Genomic DNA, 21731 nt, shown 5'->3' on the forward strand with positions numbered 1-21731 from the left:
TTCCCATGCATAAGTGAAGTTGAAATTAAAATGATTATGTTTAAGTCAAATGTTATATCTGTTTGGGCTTCTTGCAGACTACAAAATGATGTGTAATTTTTATCCGTCCCCCAGACCATCCACTCAAGAAGAAAATCATCCCTCAGCTGAATCTAGTTGATGATCCCTGCTGTAGAGGTTTATTTCCATGGTGGATACAGAACGACCACAGGGACCACGTGAAGAAGATTGTAAGTGGCGACGGAATCAGATGAAGCTCACAGAGATGAGAGTAGAGGTGCCAACGCGCGTCCGTCCGCCCAGCAGATTCAATTTCACTCAATAAATATCGAAGTGCCGCTTTCGCCTAGCTACGGTATAATTCTACCCCTGAGGATCCCCAGGAAGGTGATACATTGAAATGGCTGTGTTGGTTCTTCCAGCAACACACTCTTGAACAAGGTGTGAGAGGTTGGCCCATATGCACCCTTTACTATTCTCTTTTCAATTTTGTAGCTCTTCCTTTCATCCCTCGCTCTGTTGCACTTCCAGATGGATACATACCTCTGTCACTTTGATGACCAAATGTGTCTCCCCAAGGATTAGTGCATGACTCCGAGAAGACAGAATGTTCTGGGCGAGAGCTGCCACTACATCAGCCATCAACCGCACAGACATACTATATACACTCTTAGAAAAATAGTGTTCCGAAAGTGTCCTTCGGCTGTCCCCATAGGATAACCTTTTTTGGTTCCAGGTAGAACCCTTTTTGGTTCCAGGTAGAACCCTTTTTGGTTCCAGGTACAACTATTTTGGGTTCCATGTAGAACCCTCTGGTGAAAGGGTTCTAAATGGAACTCGAAAGGGTTCTACCTGGAACCAAGAAGGGTTCTATCTGGAACCAAAAAGGGTTCTACCTGGAACCAAGAAGGGTTCTACCTGGAACCAAGAAGGGTTCTTCAAAGGGTTCTCCTATGGGGACAGGCGAAGAACCCTTTTAGGTTCTAGATAGCACCTTTTTTTCTAAGAGTGTAGGGTTCAGTCATGTCAGACACAGTCGCCACAGACAGACCTACATGCCATTGCCTGAGATCAGAGAATCGGTAAGACGTGTAGAATAGAAATCTGCATCGCTATGAAATTATTATTAAGTGCCACGGCTCTCAATTCACTTGCTCAAAAACTGTGACTTAAACTCACGAGACAGGAGCTGTCCTACACTTGACTTCGGGAAGAGAAAACCTGACAAATGACTCAATAATCATGGCCTCTATGCGTGTAAATACATGGGCAAATGAGTTAACAACCAACCTGTACTCACAAGTTTGTAATTGCAACTTTCTCTGACAGTCACCCACTAAAGCTGGCCTGACCTGCCAAATGCTAACGTAAAAACAATGACCAGAAATCTGCATCCATCCAAAGGGCAGACAAATGTATCAAAGAGCTTGAGGAAATCATTGGAATGTCAGCCATCCAAAGGAGCTGTAATCGGCCAAGGCAAATCCAAACAGGAAGGCAAGCCTGTTTGATGCACTAATACAGTGTGGGCTCTGCAGATAATAAAATCCCAGGACGGTTTAGAAAGTTCTGGGCCGTCGAAATGGGAAGGGCAGTTCCCATAATCCTGACGGACACAAATCTATTGGGTGAGACTTGGTGAGAGGAAGTGGTGGGGGGGGGGGGGGGGTATACAACGACAGACTGCAGCTGAGAGAGCCTTCTCTAACAACTGATGCTAAACAAGAGCAATAGCCAGAACTAGCACTGTGTATTGCCTCTCATAACCAACGACGTCTTCCTGAGCCTCTCATAACCAACGATGTCTTAATGAGCCTCTCATAACCAACAATGTCTTCCTGAGCCTCATAACCAACGATGTCTTAATGAGCCTCTCATAACCAACAATGTCTTAATGAGCCTCTCATAACCAACGATGTCTTAATGAGCCTCTCATAACCAACGATGTCTTAATGAGCCTCTCATAACCAACAATGTCTTCCTGAGCCTCATAACCAACGATGTCTTAATGAGCCTCTCATAACCAACAATGTCTTCCTGAGCCTCATAACCAACAATGTCTTCCTGAGCCTCATAACCAACGATGTCTTAATGAGCCTCTCATAACCAACGATGTCTTCCTGAGCCTCTCATAACCAACAATGTCTTCCTGAGCCTCATAACCAACGATGTCTTAATGAGCCTCTCATAACCAACAATGTCTTCCTGAGCCTCTCATAACCAACGACGTCTTAATGAGCCTCTCATAACCAACGACGTCTTAATGAGCCTCTCATAACCAACGATGTCTTCCTGAGCCTCATAACCAACGATGTCTTCCTGAGCCTCTCATAACCAACGACGTCTTAATGAGCCTCTCATAACCAACGATGTCTTAATGAGCCTCTCATAACCAACGACGTCTTAATGAGCCTCTCATAACCAACAATGTCTTCCTGAGCCTCATAACCAACAATGTCTTCCTGAGCCTCATAACCAACAATGTCTTCCTGAGCCTCTCATAACCAACGATGTCTTAATGAGCCTCTCATAACCAACAATGTCTTAATGAGCCTCTCATAACCAACAATGTCTTCCTGAGCCTCTCATAACCAACAATGTCTTAATGAGCCTCTCATAACCAACGACGTCTTCCTGAGCCTCATAACCAACAATGTCTTCCTGAGCCTCATAACCAACAATGTTTTCATGAGCCTCAATTTGTGCAGGTAATTATAGAGGAGTGATCAACAGACGACGCAATTAAATTACAGAGCGTCGGATTACAAAGCGTTTAGGCTCTGACTCAACGAAGGAGAGGCGATGGGGGTTCCCAACGCTCCTGAAGAAGGTTATCCAGTAGGATGACCACCGCGATGAGTGCGTCCAAGGTCACATTGTCGTCTCGGACACACAAACTCCGTCTGGACCTCTTCGCACAATCCTATCTGAATAATGTGCAGAGTACCGGCTCATTCCATCCGCTGGATGCTGCCACCATACTCCGCCGTGGTCTGACCATCCTGCTCCCCCCCCCCTCCGGTGGATGGCCGAAGACCCCCCTGAACAGAGTGGGAATGAGGAGAGGAGGAGCTGAGTTCCTATGAGAGATTCATGGCTCTGTTCAGGGGGTCTTCGACCATCCACCGGATGGTGCTGGGTTCCGGTGGACGACATTCTGGATCCCAACATCATCCGAGAAATCCACCTTCCCCGTCCCGCTCCTCGCCCTCTTGGAACCGCCTGTCGGGGAGGGTGTCACATCTATTCCTTCTCCTCCTCTCCAGCGCTCGACGTCGCCGGTCTACTAACCCCCGTGACCTGGCAACCCATCATCACGCACACCTGGCAACCTTATTTACACACACCTGGCAACCTTCATTACTCACACCTGTGGCAACCTTCATTACGCACACCTGTGGCAACCTTCATTACGCACACCTGGCAACCTTCATTACGCACACCTGGCAACCTTCATTATGTACACCTGGCAACCCATCATTACGCACACCTGGCAACCTTCATTACACACACCTGGCAACCTTCATTACGCACCCCTGTGGCAACCTTCATTACGCACACCTGGCAACCTTCATTACGCACACCTGGCAACCTTCATTACGCACACCTGGCAACCTTCATTACGCACATCTGGCAACCTTCATTATGCACACCTGGCAACCCATCATTACGCACACCTGGCAACCTTCATCTTGCACACCTGGCAACATTCATTACGCATACCTGTGGCAACCTTCATTACGCATACCTGGCAACCTTCATTATGCACACCTGGCAACCTTCATTACGCACACCTGGCAACCTTCATTACACACACCTGGCAACCTTCATTACGTACACCTGTCAACTTTCATCTTGCACACCTGGCAACCCATCATTACGCACACCTGGCAACCCATCATTATGCACACCTGGCAACCTTCATTACGCACACCTGGCAACCCATCATTACGCACACCTGGCAACCCATCATTAAGCTCTCATGCTTCTTGACTTCATGCGTCAACGTTACACCACTACACGCATCATGGGGATTAAGAGGTAAGTCATGCCGACAAAAAGGTGGGTATACTGCGTATACTTGTGTATTACCTCCACTACACCACTGATCTTAACTCCTCCTCCACTAACCCGGATTGGTTGAAACAGTGCAGAAGAGAACCTCCCCCAACAGTTTTCCACCCCTTCTCATTAAGACCAATATCTTGGGGGATTGAGTTTCAGGCGCTTCTTTTACACCTGCTACATTTGGTTAGGTTCTCGGTAGCGACCGGACGGACGGCTCATGACGAGAGCCGTGTGTTGTGTACCTCCAATCAAATCGGTTTGCACATTTATCATGGACATGGGTTTATATTGGCATAGATATGATGAAAGGGAGATTTGAATTTGAACATTGAGTTTCAACAAATGTCATACTAATACATCACACAGATCAATAGGTAGTTGTCTAAGGTTGTCTAAAGGAATAGGGATTTTAGCAGAATGTGTTTTTATCTGGATATCTGACCAGATAACAACCAAAATATGACGTCGTTCCCATGACAATTTCATTTCCTCATGGCAAAAAGTTGTGAAAGAGACCAGTCGGTTGCTGCAATCTGGTTTTACGACAACTTCTAAATCAGAAATGATATCAATAGGACATCATGAGTCAGCCCGGGCCAGTTCTTTCTCTCCTTCCCTCTTCTCTATCGTCTTCAGTCTCTAAGCATGAGGCATCTCTCAGAGGGAATTATTTATTAGGTATGGAGTAGGGGGTATTTTTGGTTCTATTTGCTAAATGATTTCCAGTTTACTGCGCTCCTCCATCCCGATACCATTTTTCCAACAGTCATTTCATACCATGAATTTCATACCATGAAAGTGAAGGGAAATGATTGGTGGAAATGATCCTTTGGACCAGATGTCTCCTGAGAAAGAAGTTCCTTTGATTGCTTTTATTATACGTCATGAACATCCACAGGGAAAAAGCAGTTGGGCAAATCACAGGCTTTAGAGCTGTTTAAATCAAAACAATGTGACACTTACATTCACACAGTGGCACACAAAGGATGTTTTGCTTGGTGTTTCCATTTGATATAAAAAAATATATACAGTTGAAGTCGGAAGTTTACATACACTTATGTTGGAGTCATTAAAACTTGTTTTTCAACCACTCCACAAATTTCTTGTTAACAAACTATAGTTTTGGCAAGTCGGTTAGGACATCTACTTTGTGCATGACACAAGTAATTTTTCCAACGATTGTTTAATGACAGATTATTTCACTTATAATTCACTGTATCACAATTCCAGTGGGTCAGACGTTTAGATACACTAAGTTGACTGTGCCTTTAAACAGCTTGGAAAATTCTAGAAAATTAAGTCATGGCTTTAGAAGCTTCTGATAGGCTAATTGACATAATTTGAGTCAATTGGAGGTGTACCTGTAGATGTATTTCAAAGCCTAGCTTCAAACTCAGTCCCTCTTTGCTTGACATCATGGGAAAATCAAAAGAAATCAGCCAAGACCTCAGAAAAAAATTGTAGACCTCCACAAGTTTGGTTCATCCTTGGGAGCAATTTCCAAATGCCTGACGGTACCACACCATGAGATCAAGCAGTTGTCATACCGCTCAGGAAGGAGACATGTTCTGTCTCCTAGAGATGAACATACTTTGGTGTGAAAAGTGCAAATCAATCCCAGAACAACAGCAAAGGACCTTGTAAAGATGCTGGAGGAAACAGGTACAAAAGTATCTATATCCACAGTAAAACGAGTCCCATATTGACATAACCTGAAAAGCCGCTCAGCAAGGAAGAAGCCACTTCTCAAAAACCACCATAAAAAAGCCAGACTAACTAAATCTACTAGTATTCTGAAATTTCACATTCTAAAAATAAACTGGTGATCCTAACGGACCTAAGACGGACATTTTTACTAGGATTAACTGTCAGGGATTGTGAAAAACTGAGTTTAAATGTATTTGGCTAAGGTGTATGTAAACTCCTGACTTCAACTGTATATTTCAGTGTTCTCAGTTGGACATGCAAATTTGAATGCAAAATAGTTATTTTTCTCAATAAAAGTTACTATGGAATTGACTCCTAGGATGTGTAGTTGTCATTATTACACTGATATTACCACTGATTAAGAAAAGCTTCAGATCACTATGATCTGATTTTTTACAAGTTTGGAGGTTTTTAGCACACCTAACGTTGTCTCAACAGGCACAAAATAATATTTGTGAATTGACTCATCTCCAAGACATTGTTTAAAAGTTCAAACCAATTCATTGTTTGAGGTATAGATCTTGGCAGTAGATGTTGGCACTAAACGAGAACAAAATTTCACACACATTTTGTTTCACTGTAAACCAGTGAGTGTCGGTGCTGTTTAAGATGATGGAGGGCGATTCTTTTTTTTTCATGACCACGGCCTTATTTCTATTACAGCATATTGGATGAATGTCATTCATATTCCATTTACTCAGCTCAATGTAACATCGATGTCACACCAGCCTTCGCTTTGGCTCTCCCTCCAGTCCAGCTCAGGTGTTCTGTGTCGCTGGCCTCCTAGCTGCTGCCGAACCTACTGCTGACAAACGCCCTTCAGTCATCAACCCCGGACTTGTCTCGTCATCATGGTTCCAATCCCCACTCTATCACTGTATATATACTCCCTCTGTCATTTGTCATTTGTCGGCATCATGGTTCCAATCCCCACTCTATCACTGTATATATACTCCCTCTGTCATTTGTCATTTGTCGGCATCATGGTTCCAATCCCCACTCTATCACTGTATATATACTCCCTCTGTCATTTGTCATTTGTCGGCATCATGGTTCCAATCCCCACTCTATCACTGTATATATACTCCCTCTGTCATTTGTCATTTGTCGGCATCATGGTTCCAATCCCCACTCTATCACTGTATATATACTCCCTCTGTCATTTGTCATTTGTCGGCATCATGGTTCCAATCCCCACTCTATCACTGTATATATACTCCCTCTGTCATTTGTCATTTGTCGGCATCATGGTTCCAATCCCCACTCTATCACTGTATATATACTCCCTCTGTCATTTGTCATTTGTCGGCATCATGGTTCCAATCCCCACTCTATCACTGTATATATACTCCCTCTGTCATTTGTCATTTGTCGGTGATTGTAAATGTTACTTCTTCTCCTGACATGAATCACTTCTACTATTTTCTGAATACTTTATATTTTGCACTTTGTGCCTTTCTGTTTATGAAGATATATTTTGAGCGTTTGAGTCATCGTCCTGCTTTGATCTATGGTGCAGAAATCATTTCAGTAGTTCTAAACCTGCGACTGCCTCCTGCCTACTCCTCTCTACACCAGTGACCATCGATAAGTGGAGTTTACTGCATTATGCTCACATTTTTCCTATACCCAATGATCATGTGGTTTCTACAACCTGGCCGATGAATAAAGGTTTTACAATGTACAGGCTGAGAAATGTGAATAATTAAGGTGGAAGACAGATTCCACACTGCCTTGCACACTCTGCATCTAGCTGATCGAGGGTGTAATCATTAGTCCAACAGTTGCAAACGTGAGTTTCTGTTGGACAAATTCAGGTATGTTTATCCCTGTTTCCGTGTTATAAAACCAAAAGCTTACCTTGACGTTCCAGTGTTGGATAGCCATAGCCTGCTAGCTAACATAGCATCCCTCTTTGATTGAGCCGGGTGTTTGAGTAGGCCAAACTAGCTAGTTGCATCCGCTAGCTAAGTACGTGAAAAGAAAATATAACGAAATATAGCTAGCTCTCTCTCTCTCTCTTGCTTCTCCTTAATTTTTGAAGAAATACATTTGTTCAAAACTGTTCAACTACTGTCTCAATATCTTTGAGTCAGCTACTCACCACATTTTATGCACTGTGCTAGCTAGCTGTAGCTTATGCTTTCAGTACTCGGTGATTGGGTGGACAACATGTCAGGTCACGCTGCAAGAGCTCTGATAGGTTGGAAGACACCCTCCAGAAGTTGTCATAATTACTGTGTAAGTCTATGGAATGGGGTGAGAACTACGAGCCTCCTAGGTTTTTGTATTGAAGTCAATGTAGCCAAGAGGAAGACGGAAACTAGCTGTCCTCCGGCTACACCACGGTGCTAACCTGAAGAGTGCTGTTGAGGCTACTGTAGACCTTAATTGCAAAACAGTGTGTTATAATCAATTATTTGGTGACGTGAATATATTTACTATAGTTGTATCTAAATGTTTCACAATTTTTATTTTCCTCAAATTCACTGAGGATGGTCCTCCCCTCATATCATGCATTACAATAAATTAAGGGATGTTAAGTGGGGTGAGTATCCCAGTTCAGAGTATTTATAAGTACATCCTTCCATCCTTCCTTGAAGCTGATCAGAAAAGACTGGACAGGTGAAAGCCATGTGGGGGAGCCTTTGCGTTTACCTGTCGAATCACGTCGATGATTACATCAAGAAACAAAGGAAGGAAGGACACACTTTTAAGGAATTGGAATGAGGCCAGTAACTCTTGGTAACCATGGGGCATGCTGGGAGTAGTAGTGCCGAACCAATTACTCACTGTAGTCGCTGTTCTCGTCCTTGCTGCCATCGATAGAGCCGTCCGGCTGCATCTGCAGGTAGAAGCCCTGCTGGCTGAACAGTCGTGTCACGATGCCCTTCAGCTGCGGCTCTGAAACAAAGGACAGACCCCACCACGCCCCACCCCCCAGGGGCACGTCAGACCACACCCCTACTGCCTGACACCTTGCCACTGCTGTTCACATTGACAAACTAGTAAAACACATGTTGAGGATGGGTTACCAGGTTGGTGTCAGGGTCAGGGGTCAGAATAGACTTGGTCTGGTACAAGAAAATTCAAAGGAATCCATAGGTAGTCTTGTAACACGATAGTAACCTATGCATTTTTATGAAAACTGTTATCTTGTTGAACATTGCCAACTTGCTAGCTAAGGTATCTCCTAACCTCTACGTGGCAAACTGATCCTTGAATCCTGACGGACCTGTAACCATTAGAGATACAGTATCTACTGCCCTCTTGTACACTGGTGATGTTGACAGGTGGTCCTTGAAGGTGATGGTGTAATCTGGTATTAATATATTATGGCAGCTGACCTACGTTTGGGGGTTTGGTGTTTGCCATCTGCCTGATCTTGGCAACATCTTTACTAGTTTTGTCAGGAGACTTGTGGATTCACTCACATTTTCCCACCAAGAGACGCATCTTAACTTTTTATGCACTTAAACTTGAACTTTTGAGTAAATCATGCACTGACGTCAATGAGATAAAAACAAAAAATCACAAGTTAGTATTCATCCCTAACTAACTGCTTGCTTCTAGATGGGCCTGGAGATTTCAGTGAACCAGTACTTCATAATGTGGGTTTAACTAACAAAATATCTACAATGTTTATTGTGTTTAAAGGGCTTTCAACTCTACATCTGATGCCCAATCAAAGGCTATGGTAATTTTACGAGGTTAGTCACGCCAAAATGTTATACCATCTAAAAAGAACGTTGAGTATTATATTCTGATGCCTAGTCACCTTACCCCTACCTCTATCACTCCAGTATCCCTGCAGATTGTCAACATGGTACTGGAACTGACCCTGTATATAGTACACTTACTTATTTTTATATCTCATGTGGTTCTGTTCTACCTTGTTATTTTTCATTTCACTGTACTTGTACACGTGACATTAAAATGTTAAACTTGAAACTTGAGTTGCCGTCCAACTTTGTGGTGCTTGTGACATTTGGTGCTGGGCTTGTGACGGACAGGTGGATCATGAGGTTTAGCCTGAGGCTATGGGAGTCTTTCACCGACTGCAAGAAGAAAAAAAAAACGTGTGAAAAAGTATGTTTATCGTTGAGAAAGGGTGGGGGTGCTAGAAGATCATGTTAGGAGAAACAATCATCTGCAAATTCTCCAGCCTGGTGTCATAGACTAGACGTAACATAGTAAATGTAAATTTGGGACACTTAAATTAGTATGATATGTTACGCTTGGTATGGTTACATAAGATAGGATGGTGGGTCGGGTGTACAATGTGATCGTCTAGCAACCCAAAGGTTGCGAGTTTGAATGTCATCATATATATATCAACTACTTTTCAACTACTTACTACTTTTTTAGCAACTTTGTAACTACTTAGCATGTCAGCTAACCCTTCCCCTAACCGTAACCCTTTTAGCTAACCCTGACCTTAAGCCTTTAACCTAACTCCTAAACTTAACCCTAACCCCTAGCCTAGCTAACGTTAGCAGTTAGCTAACGTTAGCCACCTAGCTAGAATTCATAGAATTTTGCAAATTCGTAACATAATGTATGTTTTGCAAATTCAGAACTTATTTTACATTTTGCAAATTCGTAACAGATTGTACGTTTTGCAAATTGGTAACATAGAATAGGAATTGTAATTCGTAACATATCATACAAAATGGGTGATGGACATCCACAAATGAATACTTACCATAAGAAAAACGTAACATATCATACGAAATGGAGTGTCTCCTTTTTGCATACAGAATAATATGATATTCTCTGAGACCAGGTTGAACTCTCGGTGATGGTTAATGTGTAGTTCTTTTGATTGTGTGTGGATAGTTTAACTTCTATAGAGCTTATCAACAGGGACACTTAGCAGTGAAAATAAAACATTCTGAGTAAGATATCTTACATTCTGTATTTTTTGGTCCTTCATTATTTGGGATTTATGAAAGCAAATGTGTTAGATTTGGATTGAGCAGTAGAGGCTCGAAAGGAGTACCTCTATATTGTGGTAGTGATGCTGCAAATGGAGTCATGCATTTGCGAAGGTTCAATTTGAAGCTAAGGCAGTTGTGATCCAACTGTATAATTCACTGGCTCCATCATCCTACAACCAGGCTGTTAATTTTCTCCTCTGTGGTAGTTCAAAATAACCTTCATCAAACTGAGACCGAACGGAAAGTCACAATCTGAAAATAATAATCCTGTACTTTGTTTGAGATAAACAAACTAAATTGTCCTTGGATACAAGTTCATTATTCAATTGAATTTTCTTGGCCTTTAAATTAAACAAACCCCGTATTGATTGGAGTCCTGATCTCTCTAGAGGTGAAGTGTGAACATGTGGACGGACGGGTTCAAAGAGGGCTGATGGAGTAGCATCTGACCTCAGAACAGAATCAGAGTCATCGCCAGTGTCCACAGTGGAATCCCCAGTGGACTCCAGGGCTGGTCCTGGAGCAGATATGTGCCATTTGATCCGTACTGTCGTTGAGCCCAGGGTTGGTTTGCAAGCTGACCTCGCATCAGTGGAGGTTAATGTCAAATCAACCGTACTTCATTCTGTCCATCAATCCACAACTCACCGGCGGCAGAGCCGTCAATCTCTGGGACAGGCCCGCCATAATCCATCAAGAGTAGGGAGAGTGGTGTGGAGTCTAGGGAGGAGGTAGGGCAGGGAGAGTGGTGTGGAGTCTAGGGAGGAGGTAGGGCAGGGAGAGTGGTGTGGAGTCTAGGGAGGAGGTAGGGCAGGGAGAGTGGTGTGGAGTCTAGGGAGGAGGTAGGACAGGGAGAGTGGTGTGGAGTCTAGGGAGGAGGTAGGGCAGGGAGAGTGGTGTGGAGTCTAGGGAGGAGGTAGGGCAGGGAGAGTGGTGTGGAGTCTAGGGAGGAGGTAGGGCAGGGAGAGTGGTGTGGAGTCTAGGGAGGAGGTAGGGCAGGGAGAGTGGTGTGGAGTCTAGGGAGGAGGTAGGGCAGGGAGAGTGGTGTGGAGTCTAGGGAGGAGGTAGGGCAGGGAGAGTGGTGTGGAGTCTAGGGAGGAGGTAGGACAGGGAGAGTGGTGTGGAGTCTAGGGAGGAGGTAGGGCAGGGAGAGTGGTGTGGAGTCTAGGGAGGAGGTAGGACAGGGAGAGTGGTGTGGAGTCTAGGGAGGAGGTAGGGCAGGGAGAGTGGTGTGGGGTGTATGGCAGGTAGAGTGGTGTGGGGGGTAGGGCAGCTAGAGTGGTGTGGAGTCTAGGGAGGAGGTAGGGCAGGGAGAGTGGTGTGGGGTGTATGGCAGGTAGAGTGGTGTGGGGGGTAGGGCAGCTAGAGTGGTGTGGGGGGTAGGGCAGGTAGAGTGGTGTGGGGGATAGGGCAGCTAGAGTGGTATGGGGGGTAGGGAGGGGGAGTGGTGTGGTGTGGTGTGGGGGAGGGCAGTGCAGGGAGAGTGGTGTGGAGTCTAGGGAGAAGGTAGGGCAGCTAGAGTGGTGTGGGGGGGCAGGGCAGGGAGAGTGGTATGGGGGGCAGGGAGAGTGGTGTGGGGGAAGAGGGAGAGTGTTGTGGGGGAAGAGGGAGAGTGGTGTGGTGTGGGGGAAGAGGGAGAGTGGTGTGGGGTGGAGGGAGAGAGGTGTGGGAAGGGAGGAATGGTGTGGGGGGTAGCAGGGTGGGACCTTACTAAATCACATGTGATAACTGCACTACTATGAATAAAGGCTTGAACATGGGCTTAGTGATCACTGACAGCAGAACAAATCTGCTCCATTTATAGGGGCGGGAAACACAATGGACATGCTTCTGTTGTTTTGTGTTGTGTGTGGCAGTGGATATGATATCAGTGGAGGCTGCCAAGAGGAGGACGGCTCGTAATAATGTCAGGAACGAAGCGAATGGAATTGCATCAAACACATAGAAACCATGTGTTTGATGTATTTGATACCATTCCACCAGTTCCACTCCAGCCATTACCACGAGCCCATCCTCCCCAATTAAGGTGCCACCAGCGTCCGTTGCTGTGTGTCTGGGTGAGTGCGTTTACGTGCAAATTAAGTATGCAGGTATGTGTGTGAGGAGACAGATATAGAGGGAGAGGGCGTGTTTAAGTATGAGTTTAAGGGAGACGTGTGGACAGAACAAATAGCATGTGTCTGTGTTCGGGATATGCCTACCAAGGGAAGACCTGCCTGTGTGTATTCAAAATTGCACAACCTTTATAGTGTGACAATGTACAGACATAAACAGGGACAGTTGGGCATGTTGACAAATGGCGTTATGACCATGAAATGGTGAATGATCACCTCAATCTCTATAGTCGACAGATTAGACAGGGAGAAACACAGCTCATCAATACACATGGATAAACAGACCTCCACCCAGTCACACAACAATGCTCCATATGTTAAACACACGTTAAACACACACTGGAGGAGCAGAGGGAAGAGACAGAGTGAAAACTGATCAGACAGACAAACTGAAAGACGGAGACATAAAAAGCGAAGGAGAAGAGGGAGAGAGTAACCAAAGAAGAAGAGACTACTGCAAGAGAGCTTAAATCACACAAAATTCGAAATCAGGAAAAATAGAAAAAGGAGAAATCCAAATTGAAAGTAGTGTCAAAACAATTATCAGAGGAGTCACTGGCATCAGACAGGTGCTGCAAATCACTACCACCCCCACCCCTCACCACCCACTACAACCCCCTCCAAACCCTCAACCACCCGCACCCACTACCACCCCCTCCCAACCCTCAACCACCCCCACCCCTCACCACCCCCCCAACCCTCAACCACCCGCACCCACTACCACCCCCTCCCAACCCTCAACCACCCTCAACCACCCCTCACCACCCCTCCCAACCCTCAACCATCCCCACCCACTACCACCCACTTCTACCCCCTCCCAACCCTCAACCACCCACCCTTCAATCCTTCACCCACCCCACCCACTACCACCCCACCATCCAACCCTCCACCCCACCCCTCATCACCCACTACAACCCCCTCCCAACAACCACCCCAACCCTCACCACCCACTACCACCCACTACCATCCACCCACACCCACTACCACCACCAAGCCCCACCCTCCCACCACACACCCAGCCCCACCTTCCCCCTGTCCTCCCCTCCCACCCGAGCCTCTCACCTCCTCCACCCTCCCTTCCTAGCAAAAGGGGTATCAACATGGGCGCGAGATGATGCGGGGGGTGGAGACGGAACAAAACACAGCACACACGGATGGAGGCTGAGCTACTGACCTAGCCTGCCGCCCTTACGGGACACCTGTGGAGGTTTGGAGGATGCATCTTATGAGGGAGATAGAAGGAAAAACAACATTCTTTTAACAGACAAATTTCTCCAGCAAAGGCTGCTTGTCAAAATGTTCTAACCATTACAGCAGTATGATAATATAACGTCTGTCTGTCTGTGATTCTGTTCTATCTGACTGTCTGGGGTTTTGTTGTCTGTCTGTCTGTCTGTCTGTCTGTCTGTCTGTCTGTCTGTCTGTCTGTCTGTCTGTCTGTGGATCTGGTCATTCTGCCTGTCTGTCTGTCTGTCTGTCTGTGGTTTTGTTCTCTCTGTCTGTCTGTCTGTCTGTCTGTCTGTCTGTCTGTCTGTCTGTCTGTCTGTCTGTCTGCCTGCCTGCCTGCCTGCCTGTCTGTCTGTCTGTCTGTCTGTCTGTCTGTCTGTCTGTCTGTCTGTCTGTGGTTTGTTCTGTCTGTTTGTGGATCTGGTCATTCTGCATGTCTGTCTGTATCTCTGTCGGTGATTCTGGTATGTCTATCTGTCTGTTTGTGACTCTGGTATGTCTATCTGTCTGTCTGTGGTTTGGGTCTGTCTATCTGTCTGTCTGTGGTGACAGTGCACCTCCCGTTCATCACATGACAGCCTTTGGCTGGATAAGAAGGGGAGTGATTGGCCAGTTCCTCTTTATCTGTGCACCAGGAGAAGGGGAAGAATGATAGCTTAGCGTAGTAGCCCGGAGTCTGTGTCCATCAATACGGCTAGTAGCGTCTTAATCACTATAGCTACCTCCCTACACTGCAGTAAACCTCCCCTCTGCATTAAACATTTATCATTAAACATTTACCATTAAACATTTACCATGAAACATTTACCATTAAACATTTACTCTTGAAACAGCCTTTATGCACTGCGGTGCAACTTATCTCCACTCAGTCTCAATCTCCATGAATTATTGAATTATTTAAGGAAGCATTTCATTCATTTCAACATGGCAGGGGAGATGTAAAAATAATGAATGTTAATTAGCAAGCTTAAATATATGTGAATATATGTAGGTTATAGCCAATATCTGCCCTGCCTTCTGATAGAAATGCACAGCCTATAGGATATAATAGCAATAATGGTGCTAAAATAATCGATCATTATGATCACGGTAATATAACATTTATATCGGTAACGTCACAACATGTACATACGTTTACATTGAGGCTGATACGGTAGGATATGGGTAAACTGTGCAGTGGTTCTCGACAGACAACACGTGAGCTATGGAACAGGTGGATTTTTCGCATTGCATTCTCAGGCACCGCGGGTAAATCTACCTCCAGCCTTTATTAAGATAAGGCATCTGACTGCAGTAATGCATTAGCTCAGCTCGGTCGAGGGGCGGGGAAACCGTTTCACACAAAACTACAGCACTGACCTGGTCGCCGCCGAGCGGCTGGTCTTTTCTTTCCGCTGCAGAAACGGACTTTGCTGAAGACCCCCAAGAAATGCCGCTCGCATATGGAACGAGGATCTTTGCTGGGGCTCGGACGGCGTTTTGTAGTGGAGACTCGGTCGCTGTTTGACTCCCTCGCCTGGCGTTTCTGACGGATCAAGGAGCTGGCGATAGCGGCCATCTCCCTCGCGGGCGAGCCGAACCAACCGAACCAAGAGTCGTTGGACAGAGATCGAGTGGTAGTTTGGAGCAAAAAGAACCGTGAAATTTAAAAATAAAAATACGATCCACGCGGATTTAGCAAAATGTCATTCTAACCCCTTAGAAAATACACAAAATCTTTGCAGGGAAAGTATAAAATGCCACCAATTTACGCATAATCTAGGCGATAAAAAAAATGCAATTGTGGTAAATAAGTTTGTGTTATCGGAGCGTGCGTGCGCAAAATTGAGTCTCAATTATTCCAGGTCTGACAAGCACGACTGTCCCCCTCGGTATAATCCTCATTTGCACGGAAAGTCCGTGAGTGTCAAAATATCCAGCACCATAATGCATTCGAGACACCTTAAACTTCACTGTAAACTATTTCATCAACAGCTGGGTGAATGCAACGTCTCATAACGTGTCAATGTATTAAGCCGAAGTCAGAACCGAAGAGGGGACAAAGGGTCGGCGGCGGTCCATATGGCTGCCCCACTCACTCTCCGGGACTACCGGCATCTGTGCCATCTGTACCAGCCCTTCTAACAGCAGACCCTCCGAGCACGGTCGGGGAAAGATAATGATCTGTGAGAATGCAGCAGCAACATAGTGATTTGGCTTTACAATGAGAGAAAAACATATGCGTTTCGTTATTAATGTTCGTATGTAGACTATAAAAAATTTCAAAAAATCCGGTTTCCTTGCAGGCAACACGATTGGAGTAATGGATTATTTCCTTCCGTATGGATGGTATGCGGGGGCTCTCCTCTCGCCTACAGGCATGGGTGAATGAGCTCACGGTTCTCTCTCTACGCAATCATACGTGATTGAGGTTTGGATGAAGAATTATCCGGGGAAAAAGAGAGAAAGAATTGAGAGAGGCAGGGGGGAGAGGAACGAGACAGAGAGTGTGTGAGAGTGCGAGAGAGAGTACGTGCATGGTGCGTGTATACGAGAACAAAAACAAAGAGAGAGCGAGAGAGAGAGATGGGGGAGCGATAGAGTGAGTGAGCATCTCCAAAATAACGATGTGCTGTGTTCGTCCCCGCGCGCGCTCAAATCCAAACGAATTTCCGACGGACCTCGGTACCGCATTCATTATTGGGACAATGGGGTTTAAGTCTTTCTTCAATTTGAAATGTAGAAGTGATTATATGCGGTACCGAGGTCAGTCGGAAAGGACGAGACAGCCAATTTGGACCGCTACTATTTATCCCCATTATACCATTCTAATTCCAGCGGTTTATGAATTCCTTTCTTATACAGCAGTTTTATATTGCTAATATATATATACCTATCTATTTAGGCGCCTTTTACATTAGCTTGAAGTGTCACTGGACACCTGATGGCTAAAGGTTATATGCTAAATGTGTTAATTAACCCCTAGACGAATCCTTGTGCGCAGCGCAGATAATGGTTGAAAATAAACACACATTGACAAGGCAGAGACAACACAACAGACAGACCAGACAGAACACGGCACGGACCTCGTGATGAAATACTGTGAATTTAAGTGAATAGAAGGTGGGTGAAAGTTCTATTTTCTGTTCAAGTGTGATGACTTCATAACAAGTGTTATATCATGTCTGATGACTTCATAACAAGTGTTATATCATGTCTGATGACTTTATGACAAGTGTTATAACATGTCTGATGACTTCATAACAAGTGTTATATCATGTCTGATGACTTTATGACAAGTGTTATAACATGTCTGATGACTTCATAACAAGTGTTATATCATGTCTGATGACTTTATGACAAGTGTTTTATCAAGTCTGCTAATATTAAAAAAGTGTTCTGGCAGGCCCTCTCAAGGAAAGTGCCAATTCCTGACCTCTGTTGCATTAACTGATGAAAGGTGGTGTGCGTGTATGTGTGTGTGAGTGATCTTTCTGGCTCTGTGTCCGATGTCGTGTGTGTCCTCATAGAGGAGGGCACACACGGAAGTGGCTCACAATAAAAGGGTGGGAGAATGACGTGAGACATACATGGAAAACCTCTTGGCTCCCTGCCACGGAGAATCAGCATGAACCATTCAGGGATTAACTTCGTCTGGGTTTGACGACTTCTCCGAAAATGAATCAACGACACAGGAAGCTACTCCATCTCTCTCTCTCTCTCTAAATAAGGGTTTATGTTTTTCTATAATAATTGTCATATTATAGACAATAGTAGCAACATATCATAACATATCCGTCAGTATAGGTGTCATGTAAATATGCCAGTAAATAATTTCGCTGTACTTGACACTGTACAAATGACAAATGCTCCTTTATTTATTTATGTAATTTTAGCCTCAACAGCGCTTAGTCAGCGTTCAGTCTGTTTCGGAGATATTGGAATATTTACGACAGCGCGGCCAAAGTGATCTTGTTCACCAGCTGTGAGGCTGTCAACCCGGGTGTGCCGTGCCACAGCAGGCCACACCGTTCCAAGAGTTCTGCATATTGTCTTATATCTAGCGCCATCTTGTGGACAACCCTTAGCATTGCGTCTTTGTCATGCATCAATAACTAATTGTAATCTCTATCTAGATTTTTTGTTGTCCTTAGAGCATACTGCATTTGTTTACACTTTTATCTTGCGTATAAAACGAGGTTACTGTACTGGAAAAGTAACCATGTGACACAAAGGGAGGTGTGATAGTGAACATTTTCATGATATCATAAGAAGTGTATTTTGTATTTATGAAGGATCCTCATTAGCTACTGCCAAGGCAACAGCTACTCTTCCCCGGGTCCAGTAACTTTAAGGCAGTTAATTCCATTTGACTTCCTGGCCATGTCCCCTAATCTTTTGAAAGGTCTTGACGATTATATCATGACATTTGTGAAAACATGGTAATTTAAGATATACACTGAGTGTACAAAACATTAGGAACACCTTCATAATATTGAGTTGCAGCCCTTTTAAACCTCAGAACAGCCTCAATTTGTTGGGGCTTGGATTCTACAAGGTGTCGAAAGCGTTCCACAGGGATGCTGGCCCATGTTGACTCCAATGCTTCTCAGAGCTGTGTCAAGTTGGCTGGATGTCCTTTGTGTGGTGGACCATTCTTGATACACATGGGAAACTGTTGAGCGTGAAAAACCCAGTCCGTGACACACTCAAACTAGTGTGCCTGGCACCTACTACCATACCCTGTTCAAAGCCACCTAAATACTTTGTCTTGCCCATTCACCCTCTGAATAGCACATATACAAAATTCATGTCTCTATTGTTTCAAGGATTAAAAATCATATTTTAACCTGTCTCCTCCCCTTCATCTATACTGATTGAAGTGGATTTAACTAGTGACATCAATAAGGGATCATAGCTTTCACCTGGATTCACCTGGTCAGTCTAGGTCATGGAAAGAGCAGGCGTTCCTAATGTTTTGTCCACTCAGTGTATATAAAATGACATGTGTGTCTGTGGTTTAATTTACTTCTGCCAGATGCCTTTTATGAACTATTTGGCTGAAGACGTTTTTGCCCATTGATGATCGTTTCAAAAACCAGGCTAGTTCCTAGTCACTTTCATAGAGTATTGTCCCTATTTAATAAACATAGTTACACCCTCTCCTATATTTAATAAACATAGTTACACCCCTCTCCACTATTTAATAAACATAGTTACACCCCTCTTCCCATTTAATAAACATAGTTACACCCTTCTCCTCTATTTAATAAATATAGTTACACCCCTCTCCTCTATTTAATAAACATAGTTACACCCCTCTCCTCCATGTAATAAACATAGTTACACCCCTCTTCCCATTTAATAAACATAGTTACACCCCTCTCCCTCATTTAATAAACATAGTTACACCCCTCTTCTCCATTTAATAAACATAGCTACACCCCTCTCCTCTATTTAATAAACATAGTTACACACCTCTTCCCGTTTAATAAACATAGTTACACCCCTCTCCCTCATTTAATAAACATAGTTACACCCCTCTTCCCATTTAATAAACATAGCTACACCCTTCTCCTCTATTTAATAAATATAGTTACACCCCTCTCCTCCATTTAATAAACATAGTTACACCCCTCTTCCCGTTTAATAAACATAGTTACACCCCTCTCCCTCATTTAATAAACATAGTTACACCCCTCTTCCCATTTAATAAACATAGTTACACCCTTCTCCTCTATTTAATAAACATAGTTACACACCTCTTCCCGTTTAATAAACATAGTTACACCCCTCTCCTCCATGTAATAAACATAGTTACACCCCTCTCCTCTTTAATAAACATAGTTACACCCCTCTCCTCTATTTAATAAACATAGTTACACCCCTCTCCTCTATTTAATAAACATAGTTACACCCTTCTCCACTATTTAATAAACATAGTTACACCCCTCTTCCCGTTTAATAAACATAGTTACACCCTTCTCCTCTATTTAATAAACATAGTTACACCCCTCTCCCTCATTTAATAAACATAGTTACACCCCTCTCCTCCATTTAATAAACATAGTTACACCCATCTTCCCGTTTAATAAACATAGTTACACCCTTCTCCTCTATTTAATAAATATAGTTACACCCCTCTCCTCCATTTAATAAACATAGTTGCACCCCTCTTCCCGTTTAATAAACATAGTTACACCCTTCTCCTCTATTTAATACATATAGTTACACCCCTCTCCTCCATGTAATAAACATAGTTACACCCTTCTCCTCTATTTAATAAACATAGTTTCACCCCTATCCTCTATTTAATAAACATAGTTTCACCCCTCTTCTCCATTTAATAAACATAGTTTCACCCCTCTCCTCCATTTAATAAACATAGTTACACCCTTCTCCTCTATTTAATAAACATAGTAACACCCCTCTTCTCCATTTAATAAACATAGTTTCACCCCTCTCCTCTATTTAATAAACATAGTAACTCCCCTCTCATCTATTTAATAAACATAGTTACACCCCTCTTTTCCATTTAATAAACATAGTTTCACCCCTCTCCTCTATTTAATAAACATAGTTACACCCCTCTCCTCTATTTAATAAACATAGTTTCACCCCTATCCTCTATTTAATAAACATAGTTTCACCCCTCTTCTCCATTTAATAAATATAGTTACACCCCTCTCCTCCATTTAAAAAACATAGTTGCACCCCTCTTCCCGTTTAATAAACATAGTTACACCCTTCTCCTCTATTTAATAAATATAGTTACACCCCTCTCCTCCATGTAATAAACATAGTTACACCCTTCTCCTCTATTTAATAAACATAGTTACACCCCTCTCCCTCATTTAATAAACATAGTTACACCCCTCTCCTCCATGTAATAAACATAGTTACACCCCTCTTCCCGTTTAATAAACATAGTTACACCCTTCTCCTCTATTTAATAAATATAGTTACACCCCTCTCCTCCATTTAATAAACATAGTTGCACCCCTCTTCCCGTTTAATAAACATAGTTACACCCTTCTCCTCTATTTAATAAATATAGTTACACCCCTCTCCTCCATGTAATAAACATAGTTACACCCTTCTCCTCTATTTAATAAACATAGTTTCACCCCTATCCTCTATTTAATAAGCATAGTTTCACCCCTCTTCTCCATTTAATAAACATAGTTTCACCCCTCTCCTCCATTTAATAAACATAGTTACACCCTTCTCCTCTATTTAATAAACATAGTAACACCCCTCTTCTCCATTTAATAAACATAGTTTCACCCCTCTCCTCTATTTAATAAACATAGTTACACCCCTCTCCTCTATTTAATAAACATAGTTTCACCCCTATCCTCTATTTAATAAACATAGTTTCACCCCTCTTCTCCATTTAATAAATATAGTTACACCCCTCTCCTCCATTTAATAAACATAGTTGCACCCCTCTTCCCGTTTAATAAACATAGTTACACCCTTCTCCTCTATTTAATAAATATAGTTACACCCCTCTCCTCCATGTAATAAACATAGTTACACCCTTCTCCTCTATTTAATAAACATAGTTTCACCCCTATCCTCTATTTAATAAACATAGTTACACCCCTCTTTTCCATTTAATAAACATAGTTACACCCTTCTCCTCTATTTAATAAACATAGTTACACCCCTCTCCCTCATTTAATAAACATAG

At 43.5% G+C, this 21731-nt stretch overlaps 1 protein-coding gene across 2 annotated transcripts in view; it reads right to left on the bottom strand.

Moving 5' to 3' along the window:
• The window catches only part of LOC135558397 (fibroblast growth factor 12), a 57411-nt gene that overhangs the window by 22004 nt on the left and 13676 nt on the right, over nucleotides 1–21731 (bottom strand). The window contains exons 1-2 of one of the 2 annotated variants that reach the window (XM_064992175.1): nucleotides 15416–16177; nucleotides 8569–8679 (exon numbers count right to left, since the gene is read on the bottom strand). In XM_064992175.1, the coding sequence (XP_064848247.1) occupies nucleotides 8569–8679; nucleotides 15416–15614 (310 nt within the window). In that variant the 5' untranslated portion in view covers nucleotides 15615–16177. Of the gene's footprint in view, nucleotides 1–8568; nucleotides 8680–15415; nucleotides 16178–21731 lie in introns of those variants that run through there. The other variant, XM_064992174.1, reaches the window with a different exon arrangement.

Source organism: Oncorhynchus masou, chromosome 17, assembly GCF_036934945.1.
Source record: "Oncorhynchus masou masou isolate Uvic2021 chromosome 17, UVic_Omas_1.1, whole genome shotgun sequence".
NCBI classification, from domain to species: Eukaryota; Metazoa; Chordata; class Actinopteri; order Salmoniformes; family Salmonidae; genus Oncorhynchus; species Oncorhynchus masou.